This window comes from Salmo salar, chromosome 28 (genome assembly GCF_965601325.2).
Source record: "Salmo salar chromosome 28, fSalSal1, whole genome shotgun sequence".
NCBI lineage: Eukaryota > Metazoa > Chordata > Actinopteri > Salmoniformes > Salmonidae > Salmo > Salmo salar.
Genome location: NC_138318.1, coordinates 32,419,847 through 32,439,079, shown reverse-complemented (window position 1 = coordinate 32,439,079; position 19,233 = coordinate 32,419,847). Strand labels below are relative to the sequence as shown.

General features: G+C 42.8%; 1 protein-coding gene across 1 annotated transcript in view; it reads right to left on the bottom strand.

The window, feature by feature from the left end:
* LOC106589860 (syntaxin-binding protein 4) overlaps positions 1–19,233 on the bottom strand; it is a 138,524-nt gene that overhangs the window by 115,284 nt on the left and 4,007 nt on the right. The window contains exons 2-7 of the mRNA XM_014180263.3: positions 14,155–14,228; positions 13,700–13,795; positions 13,121–13,190; positions 12,520–12,594; positions 7,213–7,304; positions 2,218–2,377 (exon numbers count right to left, since the gene is read on the bottom strand). Of these exons, the coding sequence (XP_014035738.1) occupies positions 2,218–2,377; positions 7,213–7,304; positions 12,520–12,594; positions 13,121–13,190; positions 13,700–13,795; positions 14,155–14,228 (567 nt within the window). The remainder of the gene's footprint in view (positions 1–2,217; positions 2,378–7,212; positions 7,305–12,519; positions 12,595–13,120; positions 13,191–13,699; positions 13,796–14,154; positions 14,229–19,233) is intronic.

Here is a 19,233-nt window from a genome sequence, read left to right as displayed (position 1 = left end):
TAACAACATATCCCTCAACGTAACCAAGACTAAGGAGATGATTGTGGACTACAGGAAAAGGAGGACCGAGCACCCCCCCCCCCCCCCCCCCAATCTCATTGACGGGGCTGTAGTGGAGCAGGTTGAAAGTATTAAGTTCCTTGGTGTCCACATCACCATCAAACTAGAATGGTCCAAACACACCAAGACAGTCGTGAAGAGGTCAGCACAAAACCTATTCCCCCTCAGGAGACTGAAAAGATTTGGCATTGGTCCTCAGATCCTCAAAAAGTTCTACAGCATCCTGACTGGTTGCATCACTTCCTGGTACGGCAACTGCTCGGCCTCCGACCCAGTACATCACTGGGGCTAAGCTGCCTGCCATCCAGGATCTCTATACCAGGCGTGTCAGAGGAAGGCCCTAAAAGTTGTCGAAGACTCCAGCCACCCGAGTCATAGACTGTTCTCTCCGCAAACGCATGGCTAGCGGTACTGGAGCGCCAAGTCTAGGACCAAAAGGCTTCTCAACAGCTTTTACCCCCAGAAAGTAGCAGCAGAGGGGTTGGTGGGTGGGGGGAGGCAGGACACAATGCAAATAGTGCGGGTAGCCATTTGATTACCTGTTCAGGAGACTCCTGAACAGGTAATCAAATGGCTACCCGCACTATTTGCATTGTGTCCTGCCACCCCCCACCCACCAACCCCTCTGCTGCTACTTTCTGTTTATCATATATACATAGTAACTTTAACAATACCTACATGTACAGTTGAAGTCGGAAGTTTACATACACCTTAGCCAAATACATTTAAACTCAGTTTTTCACAATTCCTGACATTTAATCCTAGTAAAAATTCCCTGTCTTAGGTCAGTTAGGATCACCACTTTATTTTAAGAATGTGAAATGTCAGAATAATAGCATAAGAATTATTCATTTCAGCTTTTGTTTCTTTCATCATATTCCCAGTGGGTCAGAAGTTTACATGCACTCAATTAGTATTTGGTAGCATTGCCTTTAAATTGTTTAACTTGGGTCAAACGTTTTGGGTAGCCTTCCTCAAGCTTCCCACAATAAGTTGGGTGAATTTTGGCCCATTCCTCCTGACAGAGCTGGTGTAACTGAGTCAGGTTTGTAGGCCTCCTTGCTCGCACATGCTTTTTCAGTTCTGCCCACAAATTTTCTATAGGATTGAGGTCAGGGCTTTGTGATGGCCACTCCAACACCTTGACTTTGTTGTCTTTAAGCCATTTTGCCACAACTTTGTAAGTATGCTTGGGGTCATTGTCCATTTGGAAGACCAATTTGCGACCAAGCTTTAACTTCCTGACTGATGTCTTGAGGTGTTGCTTCAATACATCCACATAATTTTCCAGCCTCATGATGCCATCTATTTTGTGAAGTGCACCAGCCCCTCCTGCAGAAAAGCACCCCCAGAACATGATGCTGCCACCCCCGTGCTTCACGGTTGGGATAGTGTTCTTCGGCTTGCAAGCCTCCCCCTTTTTCCTCCAAACATAACGATGGTCAATATGGCCAAATAGTTATATTTTTGTTTCATCAGACCAGAGGACATTTCTCCAAAAAGTACGATCTTTGTCCCCATGTGCAGTTACAAACCGTAGTCTGTCTTTTTTATGGCGGTTTTGGAGCAGTGGCTTCTTCCTTGCTGAGCAGCCTTTCAGTTTATGTCGATATAGTACTCGTTTTACCCTGGATATAGATACTTTTGTACCCGTTTCCTCCAGCATCTTCACAAGGTCCTTTGCTGTTGTTCTGGGATTGATTTGCACTTTTCGCACCAAAGTACGTTCATCTCTAGGAGACAGAACGCGTCTCCTTCCTGAGCGGTATGACGGCTGCGTGGTCCCATGGTGTTTATACTTGCGTACTATTGTTTGTACAGATGAACGTGGTACCTTTAGGCATTTGGAATGGATGAACCAGACTTGTGGAGGTCTACAATTTTTTTTTTTTTTTTTAGGTCTTGGTTGATTTATTTTGATTTTCCCATGATGTCAAGCAAAGAGGCACTGAGTATGAAGGTACATATACATATATACACACACACACACACACACACACACACACACACACACACACACACACACACACACACACACACACACACACACACACACACACACACACACACACACACACACACACACACACACACACACACACACCCACATATAGACTGTCCTTCAAATGTCTGGTTCAATTTCAGAATGTCACTTACTTGAAGACGGGCTGTGTAGGGGCTGTGTTCGGGTTAGACGTATAGGGGGGCCCAGTGGTATAGGGAGGTCCTGTGACCCCCTCTTTAGGACTGAAGAGCTGGCTGGTGGGACTGGTAGATCTGGAGGAGGAAGAGGAGGAGGCCGTGTCTGTCTTGCCTCCTGGAGAGAAAGAGAGAATTATTATTCTAAAATCAACACCCCAATTAGAATTTGGACCAAAATATTTGACAGCGTAATCCCACCAATAGCTATTTACGGAAGTGAGGTTTGGGGGCCTCTCTTCAAACTGGACATCCAATTGAAGCCCTACATGCAGAATTATGTTGTAAAATTATCCAATGCAAAAAATACCTACATTTAAATGCAATTAATATTCATTTGCATATATTCCCATTAATTCCCGTTAATTCCCATTAATTCCCACGGAAAGTTTCCACCTCTGAATATTCCCCAAAATGTGCAACCCTAATTGTGGCTACAGCTAAATTCAATTCTCCATTTTAAAAGCCCTTCAAACCCAAGAGCTGAGTCCAGAAAGGAGCCATCTCAGTCAGCTGCTGTTAGACCTAACCAACCAAGCTGACAGCAGCACTGCTTCAAAATAAATCATTCAAATAAAATGGTGACCCAATCAAAGGACTCTTATTTACAACATTGAAAAAAAACTAAACTAAATCCCAAAGCCGACTAAATTGCTATCTGGCCCTAAACAGAGAATATGATTTGGCTGATTATCTATTCTCTGTCAGAGATACGAAGCAGAGACAGATCCTTACCAAGTACAGGCTGAGTGACCACCGATTGGCAATAGAAACCGGCAGACATAAAGACATGGCTACCCAAAGAGGAGCGTGTAGGTGGTCACTGCACGACAGGCGAGGCAGAGACAGAGATGCACTTTCTCCTTTACTGTCAGAAATATTACTCATCAACAGATGAACTGTTTGCAGAAATTACTACATTTATTCCAAGTTTTATCTGATTAAACCCAGAGGAAAAACCAAAAAAGACTTATGGGTGAAGGAGCAATGGCTCCTTTTGTAGACAAATATGTATTTGCCTTCCATAGCCTGACACTGAACAATAATAAGCAGTAACTTACTTATTATTAGTATTATTGTTATTACTATTAATATTAGTATTATTGATTATTATTCCAAGTAATAGTGGTACGGGTAGTAGGGTGATGGTAACAGTAGTAGTTTAATGATGGTGGTGATGGTGGTAGTAGAAGTAATGATGATGGTAGTTGCTGTACTGATGTAATGTTGAGGATGACAGTTATAACTTAATTATAGTTTTAGTAGGTATCAATATTAGAGGTAGAAATGCTTCTAGTGCTAATGGTAGTAGTAGGGATCGTTGTAGTTTTAGTGTTAATGACGCCGGAGAGGGTGGCTGACTGTTTACGGGCTGTGCTATTTAAAAAAATATACTGCTCAAAAAAATAAAGGGAACACTTAAACAACACATCATAGATCTCAATGAAATAAATAATCTTATTAAATACTTTTTTCTTTACATCGTTGAATGTGCTGACAACAAAATCACACAAAAATAATCAATGGAAATCCAATTTATAAACCCATGGAGGTCTGGATTTGGAGTCACACTCAAAATTAAAGTGGAAAACCACACTACAGGCTGATCCAACTTTGATGTAATGTCCTTAAAACAAGTCAAAATGAGGCTCAGTAGTATGTGTGGCCTCCACGTGCCTGTATGACCTCCCTACAACGCCTGGGCATGCTCCTGATGAGGTGGCGGATGGTCTCCTGAGGGATCTCCTCCCAGACCTGGACTAAAGCATCCGTCAACTCCTGGACAGTCTGTGGTGCAACGTGGCGTTGGTGGATGGAGCGAGACATGATGTCCCAGATGTGCTCAATTGGATTCAGGTCTGGGGAACGGAGCGGGCCAGTCCATAGCATCAATGCCTTCCTCTTGCAGGAACTTCTGACACACTCCAGCCACATGAGGTCTAGCATTGTCTTGCATTAAGAGGAACCCAGGGCCAACCGCACCAGCATATGGTCTCACAAGGGGTCTGAGGATCTCATCTCGGTAGCTAATGGCAGTCAGGCTACCTCTGGCGAACACATGGAGGGCTGTGCGGCCCCCCAAAGAAATGCCATGACTGACCCACCGACAAACCGGTCATGCTGGAGGATGTTGCAGGCAGCAGAACGTTCTCCACGGCGTCTCCAGACTCTGTCACGTCTGTCACGTGCTCAGTGTGAACCTGCTTTCATCTGTGAAGAGCACAGGGTGCTAGTGGCAAATTTGCCAATCTTGGTGTCCTCTGGCAAATGCCAAACGTCCTGCACGGTGTTGGGCTGTAAGCACAACCCCCACCTGTGGACGTTGGGCCCTCATACCACCCTCATGGAGTCTGTTTCTGACCGTTTGAACAGACACATGCACATTTGTGGCCTGCTGGAGGTCATTTTGCAGGGCTCTGGCAGTGCTCCTCCTTGCACAAAGGCGGAGGTAGCGGTCCTGCTGCTGGGTTGTTGCCCTCCTACGGCCTCCTCCACGTCTCCTGATGTACTGGCCTGTCTCCTGGTAGCGCCTTCATGCTCTGGACACTACGCTGACAGACACAGCAAACCTTCTTGCCACTGCTCGCATTGATGTGCCATCCTGGATGAGCTGCACTGCCTGAGCCACTTGTGTGGGTTGTAGACTCCGTCTCATGCTACCACTAGAGTGAAAGCACCGCCAGCATTCAAAAGTGACCAAAACATCAGCCAGGAAGCATAGGAACTGAGAAGTGGTCTGTGGTCCCCACCTGCAGAACCACTCCTTTATTGGGGGTGTCTTGCTAATTGCCTATAATTTCCACCTGTTGTCTATTCCATTTGCACAACAGCATGTGAAATATATTGCCAATCAGTGTTGCTTCCTAAGTGGACAGTTTGATTTCACAGAAGTGTGAATGACTTGGAGTTACATTGTGTTGTGTGTTCCCTTTATTTTTTGAGCAGTGTATATTTCTTGCATTGTTTGTAACTTGTTTTGTACATAATGTTGCTGCTACTGTCTCTTATGACTGAAAAGAACTTCTGGACATCAGAACAGCGATTACTCACCTCGAACTGGACAAAAAAAAATCTTTAATGAGTCCGACGCGAAGGATATACTGCTTCTCAGAGACCAGGCCCAAATCTCTGTCATTCACGTGAAGAAAATATGGAAATACAGGGGGTGGAGGTCTGGGTGCCTTGTGTGAGAATTCGTCAGAGAGTGGGTCACCCGCCTCAACCATCCGTTCTATTGGCCAATGTGCAATCACTGGATGCTCTCCGTTCAAGACTATCCTACCAACGAGACATAAAAAACTTGAATATCTTATGTTTCACCGAGTCGTGGCTGAACGACGACGCGTGTAATATACAGTTGGCTGGGTTTTCCGTGCATCGGCAGGACAGAACAGCTACGTCTGGTAAGACAAGGGGTGGGGGTATGTATCTATTTGTCAATGACAGCTGGTGCATGATATATTTTAAACAGGACAACAAGACCTTTAAACAGGTCAACACTCATAAGGCCGCGGGGCCAGACGGATTACCAGGATGTGTACTCAGAACTAGTGTCTTCACTGACATTTTCAACCTCTCCCTTATTGAGTCTGTAATACCTACATGTTTCAAGCAGACCACCATAGTCCCTGTGCCCAAGAAAGCGAAGGTAACCTGCCTAAAAGACTACAGCCCCGTGGCACTCACGTCGGTAGCCATGAAGTGCATTGAAAGGCTGGTCATGGCTCACATTAACACCATCATCCCGGAAACCCTAGACCCACTCCAATTTGCATACTGCCCCAACAGATCCACAGATGACGCAATCTCAATTGCACTCCACACTGCCCTTTCCCACCCGGACAAAAGGAACACCTATGTGAGAATGCTGTTCATTGACTACAGCTCAGCGTTCAACAGTGCCCACAAAGCTCATCACTAAGATAAGGACTCTGGGAGTAAACACCTCCCTCTGCAACTGGGTCCTGGACTTCCTGACGGAACGCCCCCATCTGGTAAGGGTAGGCAACAACATCTGCAAGGATGATCCTCAATACGGGGGCCCCTCAGTGGTGCATGCTTAGTTCCCTCCTGTACTCCCTGTTCACCCATGACTGCGTGGCCAAGCACGACTCCAACACCATCATTAAGTTTGCTGACGACAACAGTGGTAGGCCTGATCACCGACAACTATGAGACAGCCTATAAGGAGGAGGTCATAGACCTGGCAGTGTGGTGCCAGGACAACAATGTGAGCAAGACAAAGGAGCTGATCGTGGACTACAGGAAAAGGAGGGCCAAACGCCCCATCGACGGGGCTGTAGTGGAGTGAGTCGAGAGTTTCGAGTTCCTTCCTCTATTATTATTTACTAGCAATTTATATTATTATTATACATTATTTTATTACAATGTATATTGTATACATTGTTGCTTTGGCAATATTGACACAATGTTTTTCACGCCAATAAAGCAGCTTGAATTTGAATGTGAGAAAGGGAATATGGATGCGAATTAGGAGGGGTGTGAAAGGGATTATAGATGCGAATTAGGAGGGGTGTAAAATGGATTATGGATGCGAATTAGAAGGGGTGTAAAAGGGATTATGGATGCGAATTAGAAGGGGTGTAAAAGGGATTATGGATGCGAATTAGGAAGGGTGTAAAAGGGATTATGGATGCGAATTAGGAGCGGTGTAAAAGGGATTATGGATGTGATTTAGGAGGGCTGTGATAGGGAATATGGATGAGAATTAGGATGGGTGTGAAAGGGAAATTAGGAAGATAATGGTTAATAGACTATAGTGTTAGCTACATGCAGTTGAGGAGGGGAAGGGGGGATAACCAGGTCCTAGGTCAAGTGGGTAAGTTCCAAATTGTACCCTATTCCCTATATAGGGCCCTGGTCAAAAGTAGTGCACTAAATAGGGAATAGGATGCAATTTGGGATGCAATGGTCCTAGGTACAGAAACTCACCTGTAGAGAGCTGTGTAGGGGAGACCCTCCCTGAGCTTCCTTTAAAACTGCTGTGGGAGCCATACTTATTCATCAACTCAATGAACTCCCGCCTGGAGGACAGACAGACAGACAGACAGACAGACAGACAGACAGACAGACAGACAGACAGACAGACAGACAGACAGACAGACAGACAGACAGACAGACAGACAGACAGACAGACAGACAGACAGACAGACAGACAGACAGACAGACAGACAGACAGACAGACAGACAGACAGACAGACAGACAGACAGACAGACAGACAGACAGACAGACAACACAGTCAACTTCCTCAGAGAAACAGTACAGTAGAGCTCTGTCTCCCTCCCATGGTCACACACACACATTGATTTCAAGTGACATCTGAAAGGAGCAGACCCATTAAAAGTGGCTTCTTTGTTAGTAGTTGAGATTAGGATTATTTGAGCTAGATCAGGATGCTAATCCGGTTTAATCTCGAGGTAAAGAGTCTACTGTGTTATGTGTTCAGGTAAAGAGTCCTAAGTATGTCTTAGAAAGAAGGATTGACCTCTTGGCCCCAACTGTCTGGTCTGGGAATCAGTCTGCCATTTATAGGGTTAGGGTTATACTGTACAGTGGGCTCCAAAAGTATTGGGACAATTATGTTTTTTGTGATTTTGGTTCTCTTCTCCAGCACTTTGGATTCGTAATAACATAATATAATATAATAATATAATAATATAACATGCAGACTGTCAGATTTAATTTGAGGGTATTTTCATCCATGTCGGATGAAGCGTTTAGAATTGTCAGCACTTTTTGTACATAGTCCCCCCCATTGTAGAGGAGCAAAAGTATTGGGACAAATTCCATTGTATGTTAAAGTAGTAAAAAGTTAGATATTTGGTCCCATATTCAAAACATGCAATGACTACATCAAGCTTGTGACTCTACAAATTGGTTTGATGCCTTTGCTGTTTGTTTTGGTTGCGTTCCAGATTATTTTGTGACCAATAGAAATTACTGGTAAATAATGTAGTGTGTAATTTTGGAGTCATTTTTATTGGGAATAAGAATAGAATATGTTTCTATACACTTCTACATGAATGTGGATGCTACCATGTTTACGGATAATCCTAAAAAAAATTGTGAATAATGATGAGGGAGAAAGTTAGACGCACAAATATCATATCCCCCGAAAATGCTAACCTCCCCTGTTATTGTAATGGTGAGAGGTTAGCATGTCTTGAGGGTATGATATAAAATGCTAACCTCCCCTGTTATTGTAATGGGGAGAGGTTAGCATGTCTTGGGGGTATGATATAAAAGGCTAACCTCCCCGTTATTGTAATGGTGAGAGGTTAGCATGTCTTGGGGGTATGATATAAAATGCTAACCTCCCCGTTATTGTAATGGTGAGAGGTTAGCATGTCTTGGGGGTATGATATAAAAGGCTAACCTCCCCTGTTATTGTAATGGTGAGAGGTTAGCATGTCTTGGTGGTATGATATAAAATGCTAACCTCCCCTGTTATTGTAATGGTGAGAGGTTAGCATGTCTTGGGGGTATGATATAAAATGCTAACCTCCCCTGTTATTGTAATGGTGAGAGGTTAGCATGTCTTGAGGGCCTGACATTTGTGCGTTTATAACTTTCTCACTCATCATTATTCACGATTCATTCAGGATTATCCGTAAACATGGTAGCATCCACATTAAGGTAGAAGTGTATAAAAACATATTCTATTCTTATTCCCAATAAAAATGACTCCAAAATTACACACTACATTATTTACCAGTAATTTCTATTGGGCACAAAATAATCTGGAACGCAACCAGAACAAACAGCAGATGAAAGACAGACGGACGGATGGACGGACAGACAGTCTTCTTAATATGTCAGCCTGTATTCGTCTGGCTGTCTATCCTTTGGGCCGTTGTGTGTGACGTGGCTGACAAACCGTGAAAAGCACAGGGGCCAGCAGAGTGCCAGGTCACTTTATGTCAGGCCCGGTGTACAAGACGGGGTGAGACCTGACAGGAGAGAGAGAGTACACAGGACAGACGCCTTTCCTCAGCAGTTAGGAGGACTAGAGTCCCAGAGGATTTTTGGGCAGTGTTTAAATGTACCCAGTGTCTAAATGTACCCAGTGTCTAAATGTACCCAGTGTTTAAATGTACCCAGTGTTTAAATGTACCCAGTGTCTAAATGTACCCAGTGTCTAAATGTACCCAGTGTTTAAATGTACCCAGTGTCTAAATGTACCCAGTGTTTAAATGTACCCAGTGTTTAAATGTACCCAGTGTCTAAATGTACCCAGTGTTCAAATGTACCCAGTGTCTAAATGTACCCAGTGTCTAAATGTACCCAGTGTTTAAATGTACCCAGTGTTTAAATGTACCCAGTGTTTAAATGTACCCAGTGTCTAAATGTACCCAGTGTCTAAATGTACCCAGTGTTTAAATGTACCCAGTGTTTAAATGTACCCAGTGTCTAAATGTACCCAGTGTCTAAATGTACCCAGTGTCTCAAATGTACCCAGTGTCTAAATGTACCCAGTGTCTAAATGTACCCAGTGTCTAAATGTTGTCTAAATGTACCCAGTGTTTAAATGTACCCAGTGTCTAAATGTTGTCTAAATGTACCCAGTGTCTAAATGTACCCAGTGTCTAAATGTACCCAGTGTCTAAATGTACCCAGTGTCTAAATGTACCCAGTGTTTAAATGTACCCAGTGTTTAAATGTACCCAGTGTTTAAATGTACCCAGTGTCTAAATGTACCCAGTGTCTAAATGTACCCAGTGTTCAAATGTACCCAGTGTTCAAATGAAGCCATCCCTGATTGGCAGATGAGTGTATACCCTGATTAGAAGTACCTGCTGCTCATTGGTTGCTCCCTTGTGTTCCCTACAAATGCTGTTTAATGAAAAAGATGTCTACCTACACACTGAAGAAGGCCTCAAGCTGAAACGTCTCTCTCTATTTCAGAGCACCTCTGCCTTCAGATCAAGTCTTGATTTAGTATTTATTAGGATCCCCATTAGGATTAACATAATTAAAACAATAACATAACACATCAATACATCACATTAGACATTATTACTCAAATATTAAACATTTACAATATAAAATGTACAATATTACAGTGTGTGTGTGTGTGTGTGTGGTGTGTGTGTGTGGTGTGTCTTCATAGTCATGTATTGTGTCTCTTCATGGCATGTATTGTGGGGTATGTATTGGTGTCTGATCTGTGTGCTCGTTATTTGAACAGACAGCTTGGTGCTGTCAACATGTCAATACCTCTCACAAAGACCAGTAGTGATGCAGTCAATCTCTTCTCTTTTTTGAGCCAGGAAAGATTGACATGAATATCATTGACGTTAGCTCTCTGTACATTAAAGGGCCAGCCTTGCTGCTCTGTTCAGGGCCACTGTAGTTTGTCCTTCTTTGTGGCACTTGACCATATAACTGGGCAGTAATCCAGGTGTGATAAAACTAGGGCCTGTAGGACTTGTTTAGTTGATTGTTATGTCAAGAAAGTAGAGCAGCGTTTTATCACGGACAGACTTCGCCCAATCTTGTGCCAGGTCAGACTCCAACCGGTGCTCCTGGCACCAACTACTATACCCCGTTCAAAGGCACTTAAATCTTTTGTCTTGCCCATTCACCCTCTGAATGGCACACATACACATTCCATGTCTGAATGGTCTCAAGGCTTAAAAATCCTTCTTTAACTTGTCTCCTCTCCTTCATCTACACTGATTAAAGGGAATTTAACAGGTGACATCAATAATGGATCATGGCTTTCATGTGGATTCACCTGGTCAGTCTGTCATAGAAAGAGCAGGTGTTCCTAATGTTTTGTACACTCAGTGTATACTTTGAAGTACGCTGGAAAATGTGTTGAATGTAATCGATTTCTTTTTAAAACACCCTCCACACACAGGGGTTAACTGGGGTTGTGTTACTTCATGTTTCTACCATGACAGACGGCTTCCTGTGCTGACTGAGGTCAGAAGGAAACACCCTCACAGCTATGAATGAGTGTGCTTTCTCTGTCCTCTAATAAGCAGTTTTCTGAATCTGCACATTTGATACAGCCAAGCCTCAAACACTGTTACACAACACTCAACCTATCTTCCCTAAAGCTTCCCCAAGGCTCTCTGTTTCTGTCACCCTATTCCCTATATAGTGCACTACTTTCGACCAGGGCTCCGATTAGCAATAGAATATTCCTAATAAATGATATACATGATATATAATACATTATTATTATATTACAGTATTAGAATAGTGTCCATTTCTGAGCAAACACAAACCAAAGTCCTTAATGTTCTTACTGTAGTGACCAGATTGTTTTATTTATCAAAATCAAATCAAGGGGTTTGTTACCACTCAGCTCCTAACAGTGTCTACCCTTGTTCGGTGACAACAATGTAGTGCTCTGACGTAGGCTACACACAAACGTACGTAGCCCTAGTCTAATAGTGATGGGGGAATAAATCGATACAGTTTCATATTGCAATATTTCACTCCCACGTATCGTTTTGGAAATAAATAAATAAATAAAATGTGTACAGTACCAGTCAAAACGTTGGGAGAATGCCAAGAGTGTGCAAAGCTGTCATCAAGGCAAAGGGTGGCTACTTTGAAGAATCTCAAATATAAAATATATTTTGATTTGTTTAACACTTTTAGTGTTATTTCATAGTTTTGATGTCTTTACTATTATTCTACAATGAGAAAATAATCAAATAAAGAAAAACCCTTGAATGAGTGGGTGTGTCCAAACTTATGACTGGTACTATATATAATATATAATAATCATATACCAAATCAAACAAGACTAAGAAAGGCGAAACTTCTGATAAAATAAATAAAATACATGTAAAAGGGCAATTCCACCACTTTTCAACCTCCTCGTCATTATCTCCAGCACCATAACAGTGTCTATATTATGTGAAAACAGCCTATTTTCTATGTTCTGTGGTTAAAAAGAGAAGAAGAAAGGTCCTAAAAATGCCTCTGTGACCTGACAGGTTAGGATTAAAACTTAAAAAGAAAAACAGTGATTTTCAAAACCTGCAATGAGTTTCTAGCCAGAGAAAATGTATCTTCTCTCTCCCCACAACACCGCGAATCTCATAGTGTTTGAAAATCACTGTTTTTAAAATATCGTCATCGGGCAGAATTTGTTTTACTTTACATTTTTTCAATTTTCTATAAAGCGCTGTTATCACATATGTAGACACTGGTATTGTGCTGGAGATGAGGTTGAAAAGTGGTGGAATTTCCTTTTAAATAAAGTCAGGCTTGGCTACCTGCTTTCATCGTCTCTGGCAACCATCAGAGACATGTGATTGGAGGCTGACGCTGACCGGAGGATATCCACCGCCCTATAGGACCACAGGAGAGAGGAGAGCACTACACCCAGGGTTCAGGAAATTATACGTCCCAAATGGCACCCTATTCCCTTTATAGTGCACTACTTTTGACCAGGGCCCATAGGGAATAGGGTGTACTACTTTTGACCAGGGCCCATAGGGAATAGGGTGTACTACTTTAGACCAGGGCCCATAGGGAATAGGGTGCACTACTTTTGACCAGGGCCCATAGGGAATAGGGTGCCATTTGGGATACACAGAACATGGTTATGGAACTGACATAACACCTTCAGTCATCGTCTCCTCTAGAGGTCGACCTCTAGTCACCTCTATGTAGAAAACTGTTGTTTTTTAATTCAATGTGTGGCATTCAAGTATTACTCCTGAGTTGAAAGACAAACACCAATGTAACATACTTTGCATAGCATCATTCCCACCTTAGGTTCAGAAGACCTAATGGCTAACGAATGATTAACAAACGACTAAACTCACATGACCTAATTATGGCCGAGTCTACCACTGTGCACTAATTACCTACCTCTCATTGGTTACTCCTCCTAAACTCATATTATTGACTTCCAAAATGAGGTCGCCCGTTCTAAGCCTCCCTGGAACACACAAATACACAGAGACAGAGAGAGAGAGAATGAGAGAGTGAAAGAGAGAGAGAGAGAACGAGAGAGAGAATGAAAGAGACAGCGAGAGAGAGAGAACGAGAGAGAATGAAAGAGACAGCGAGAGAAAGAGAGAGAAAGACAGTGAGAGAGAGAGTGAGAGACAGCGAGAGAGAAAGTGAAAGAGAGCGAGAGAGAGGGAACGAGAGAGAATGAAAGAAAGTGCGAGCGAGAGAATGAGAGAATGAAAGAGAGAGCGAGAGAGAGAGAGAGAGAGAGAGAGAGAGAGAGAGACAGTGAGAGAGAGAGAGAGAGAGAGAGAGACAGTGAGAGAGAGAGACAGGGAAAGAAAGCGAGAGAGAGAGACAGGGAAAGAAAGCGAGAGAGAGAGACAGGGAAAGAGAGCGAGAGAGGGAAAGAGAGAGAAAGAGAGAATAAGAAAGAGCATTTTGCCATCATCATCTGTAATAGAGGTTATTTATCAACATACAAAAGTAACGTACCATCCTGAGCAGCCAGCCCTCCCGGTAACACCCGCTTAATGAAGATCCCAAACTCCTCACGTGTCTGCTCTCTGTAGCCACCGATGATCTTCACCCCTGGATGAGGAACAAGAGATAGAAGCCTTATATGAACCACCAGTGGATAAAGGTTATAGGGGCAATCTATTAAGCAGATAGTACATTTTAGGGCAATTGCGAGGTACAATATCGGAGCTGCCACTATTTAGAATGTTGCGGTGCGTTAGCTCACTGCACAGCTCTTTTTGTGGTGGGAAATATCGCCCTTCGACTTGCTATAATAATCATTTGTTACCAGGGCCAGGAGTTTTTCCTTGACTACATAATCTGACCAGGGAAACCTCTGGGCCCCAGTTATAGCTGTATAAAACGTATATAGACTATAGCTACATCCATTCATAATGCATATCACATAAGAGGTCAAGTTGTATACTGACCCAGTCCTTTCTTGCAGTCGCAGAACTCCAGTCTCTCGATGGCCCGGTTGATGCCGTGAGGTCCCATGACGGTCCTGGAACACACAAACACCTTCTCTGTCACGTCACCCCAACGTTTACCCATTTAACGAATAAATATTCATTTAAACCCCTTCCTCGTGGATGGAAAGAGAAGGCTCATGACGGATAGAGGAAGAGAATGGAAGAGAGAAGGAAGATAGATAGAGAGGACACCTCTCACAGCCACATGGTTCATCGGATGAGCTTTCATCTCCGGTCTCAAGATGTAATTGAATCATTGTCCAAAGGATTTCGTTAGAATAGGTTCCCAGAGCCACACCAATATGTTCCATAACCAGCTGTGGACTGGCTTTACAGACGAGCTGGGATGAGATGGAGCCAGGGTCAGGAGCCGCCGAGGAGCCGCCGAGACTGAGTGTGTGTGTGTAGGGACTGTGTGGTCTACGGAGCCACCAAAGCGTCTGGCAAGTGTGTGAGGCGAGTGTGTGAGGTGAGTGTGGTCTTCCAGAGCGGCTGCAAGTGTGTGTGGAGAGTTTGTGTCGGTGCGTTCTGAGTATATGTGGGGTCAGAAGCAGCCGCCAGACACAGACTGACAGGGTTTCAGCATCAGGGGAAAAACAAAAACACACCGTCTCATCTCTTCACAGGGACTTTGACTGGCAGCATCACATCAGCTCAGGCTGTCCAGACCAATCTCCCTCTGAGCCATTCACGGCATTAAAATGCTTCATATGACAGTAATAACCAAGGACTTACCCAATCTGAAAAGATTTGTTGTTGAGAATTAATGCCATTATGCTGGACGTGTACATTGTATGAGGACGGTCAAAAGGTTTTCCAGGCCACATCATGCGATCAGGAAAAACTCTTGGCCTTAATTATATATATGTGTGTGTGTGTGTGTGTGTGTGTGTGTGTGTGTGTGTGTGTGTGTGTGTGTGTGTGTGTGTGTGTGTGTGTGTGTGTGTGTGTGTGTGTGTGTGTGTGTGTGTGTGTGTGTGTGTGTGTGTGTGTCAGTCATTGCATGCTGTGTCACCGATGGGAGTAAATGGTTTACAGCAGAAAAGCGCTTTTAGATATTTTCAATTATGAAAAAGTAATTACAGTCTAAACAGGTGCATTAGGTATTGGAAAACACTGCTGCCAATCTGCAGACCTGGGAGGACAGGACAGGGCTGGGAGGTAATCCTCTGGACAAACAGACAGATACAGGAAGAAACAGAGGACAAAGCTCTGGGTTCAAACTAGGGCATTGGATGACTACAGTCAATACAATTAATTTCAAATGTAGTTTACGCACATCCAATAACTTGCAAGTGCTGTGTACAAAAATACACGGCACTTATACCCAAACACTGATACCCAAACACTGATATCCAAACACTGATACCCAAACACTGATACCAAACACTGATAAATGCTCTGGCACAATAAACTGCGGGAGCCTTTATTATATTTTACAGTCAATACAACAGTACATCTGTGGTCCAGACAGTTGTGGCTGTATGCTGTTTACTTTCTCCATGTACTGCGGTTCCAACTATTGTCTTGACTTGAAAGCTTTCATAAGACAGCTGCTCGACAGCTGCGTTTAATCTATTGCCCTTCAGCTTGTGCAATTTACACAGCACCTGTTCTGTATACTTGGCGGCCAGACCTTTCACTAATTTGTGCTTTACTTGGATGACATTTGTTATGGATACAGGTATCCTGTGTGTGTATTTCTTTTCTCTCCTTCTCCCCTACTCACAGGTGGCAATCATCATTCCCTAATCAGAAGACACACCTGCTCATTTTCTCTTAACCAATCACATCCCCTTTCCCTTGGTTTAAAAGTATCCCAATCAGTTGTTTCTGCAGTTATCGCTCTTTCGTTTTTGAACCTACATGTCACTTTGTGCTTTAGCCTGTGAGTATTGTATTGTTATGGTGTATGACTGTTTGTTGGTGGGAAAAGGGGATAACCAGCCAAGTCGCCCATGGGCCTACATTACCCGTAGGAAAACAGTGTCTAAATACCCTAGTTAGAACTGGGCGGACCACCCACTGTATTTTTGGTTAGTTAGCTAGCTGTTCTTAAAGCAGGCTAGACTAGCTTAGGGGTTTGTTTGGATATTTATTATTTCTTTCCTTGGGTCCAGCTCAGCCCCTTTTTCCCACACCCCATTTACCGTGTGTTTGAAATAAACCTGAAGTTTTTGACGGTAGATTTAAGTTCTGTCTGGTTTTTCGTTCTCACTGTTACTTTTTCACTGGTGTGTTTCGCATGAGATATGTTACGGGTCTCGTTTCCATCCCCCCCTAGACTGCAGGGCAAAAGGGGTTCGTAACAACATTGGTCATGAAAAGAAACCACCTTTTTTCACCACAGGTACTGTACCAGAATCAAGCTCCAGTCCATGGACTTATAGGTTGTTGTGTTCATCAAATATCTCTTGTATATCTGTGTCGTGTTTGGACTATCATTAAATGTGAAGACTGTATATTATCAAATCAATTCTCTGTGCAATTTAATTATGCAATTAAACTAATCATGTAGCTTTAATTAACTAGGAAGTTGGGGCACCATGTAAAAATGTTGTTTAGTGTAAATTTCCCAAATGAAAATCTGAAGTTATATATCTTATCAAAACAGTCGCTCATTAATTATTATTACCTCATCAGTTCATTACTGAACATCGCAAACCCTTGGATATCTGTACGAATCCTAGCCTAAATCACGAATCAGCGATATACAAATTGGCTTAATTATTTATTTACTAAGTAACTAAATAATCACACAGAATTACATGAACAAACAGTAGACATTTGGGTTACTACATGATACAAAGAAAAGGTCCCTAGCTGATGATGCTGATATCACGGCTTAGTAGACAAAGGAAAGGGGTGGGGACTGAGAGAGCGGGAAAGACAAAATGGATTCACTGCACACAATTGATAATTATATTCATTGAAATGCTAATACTTTACACATGAACGCTCATTCGAGAATAATTGCAATGTATAGATTTACGCTCATATGTCGTTGTTGTCTTCTCTGTTGGAATCGCTGGTCCGTCTGCTGGAGAGTCAGTTCATCAGAGAGTCTCTGGTTAACTTTCCAAGAAGTCACAATGTCTTTCGTGGTTGTAGCTTTCTCCGCGGCTCTGGATAGTGCCTGTTGTAATGGATACATCAGGCCTACAGATGGTCATTGCATAGAATAGATGCTTCTGCGGTTGTCGGTAATCTTTTACTAGATTTACGTACTTTCCAGCTGCAGATTAGTAATTATAGGTCTAAGATTTGCTCTTATTCTTTAGTGATCGATTAGTTTCAGAGTTGAACCATTTCCAGCCGTGTAGCCACATCTACAGCTGTATGGTCTCCGTGGCCTATAGAATTGTAGCCAAAATTCCTTTGTCCTCTCACTATGGTGTACCGGCCTCAGAACATTAACATGCAATAAATGGACTTTGGGACAATAGGTTTCGTCAGCCACAATGGTGATAATGACAATAGATGGAATATGAAAATGAATGGGCCGGCAGGTAGCTTAGTGGTTAGAACGTTGGCCAGTAACCGAAAGGTTGCGAGATCGAATCCCTGAGCTGACAAGGTAAAAATCTGTCATTCTGCCCGTGAACAAGGCAGTTAACCCACTGTTCATAGGCCATCATTGTAAATAAGAATTTGTTCTTAACTGACTTAAATATAAAATTAATGTCATTTTTGTTATGTTATTAAAAGTTAAAGGACGATGTTATAACAAAAACATGTTTTTGTGAAGATAAAATGTGGAGTTAGTTGTCTAAATTGGATCTCAGTCAAATCCAGACCTTGCCTCGTAACTTGGTATGCCCAGAGAATTGCCCTAAAGGCGGAAATGCCCATTTCTGACCCGAGGGTATAAAACATGTGAGTTAAGAATTAACATATCAGACTAAGTGACCCTGAGCTGCAGCCAAGGTCTGAGTGGTCAGCAAACCCAAAACGCAACACGAGGTTGAAGAAGACAAAGGAACCTTTAACAACCTATGCTACGGACGAGTAGCTGTATCTAAAGGGGGTGAATTCAAGCAGGACCACCCGGTGGGAGTTACACCCGGTAACCGAAGACAGACCGTCATCAGAGAAGTCGGAATCCGGTCCACGCAGAGACACCCCGTTGGAGACTTTCAACACGTAATTACATCATTATATTCTGACCCATAAGAGCGGCAGTTCGGGGCAAGGTTAGGGTTAAAATAAGCATAGCTGACAAATGCACCCAAGTGTGTTTTTCTCCCCATTTTGTGTAACACGTTTCATATTGTGATGGTCCGCTAGGGACCTGTTATCGTACTAACTTCTAATCAATAGCCTAGACTGTGTGTTTGTGTATCTTATATGATCATTTTAGCATAAATAATCAACTCAATTGGTGTGGTACGGACTTATTTGGCGAGATTCGGGTTTGTGCAGATTCCCGGATTATGCGACGTTCAGAATGAGACTGTAGAGGAAATTGATTAATTAGCGACTGTTGTAAAATCGATATTCTGATATTCTTTGAGTTAATTTGGGAAATAGAAACTCAATAAAGCTAAAACGTTCCCATGGTGCCACAGGTTAATGAGTTAATAATTGCCTTATTCATTTAATCACATAATTATAAACCATTAATCATTCGACGAGCAGCAGTCATCACATTAATCAATACAACTTCACCACAGAGTTGAACAAAGAGAAGCTCTTTGTTCCATAGGTTTCTTCCCTCTCTCTTTCTTCTTGACCAGGGGGAAGAGAGTCTCTGCCAGGAATTTATGACCTGTTGTTAAGTCATAAAACTTGGTGGGAGAGAGAGTGAGAGAGGGGGGAGCCACGATATACACCCCAAAGAGCCATATCGTGACATCTGCTACATGTGCTGACTAATCAAAACATGACCTGGTCTCTAAAAAAAAAGTTTAAAATATCACCTGGTCAGACCATTACTCCAGTTCCAGTTGTCTGATAGGTACTGTTTGGCGTAGCACAGAATTTTTGACCAACCTTAACTTGTCGATACTTCCTCAATTCCTGACTTGGAAGACAACC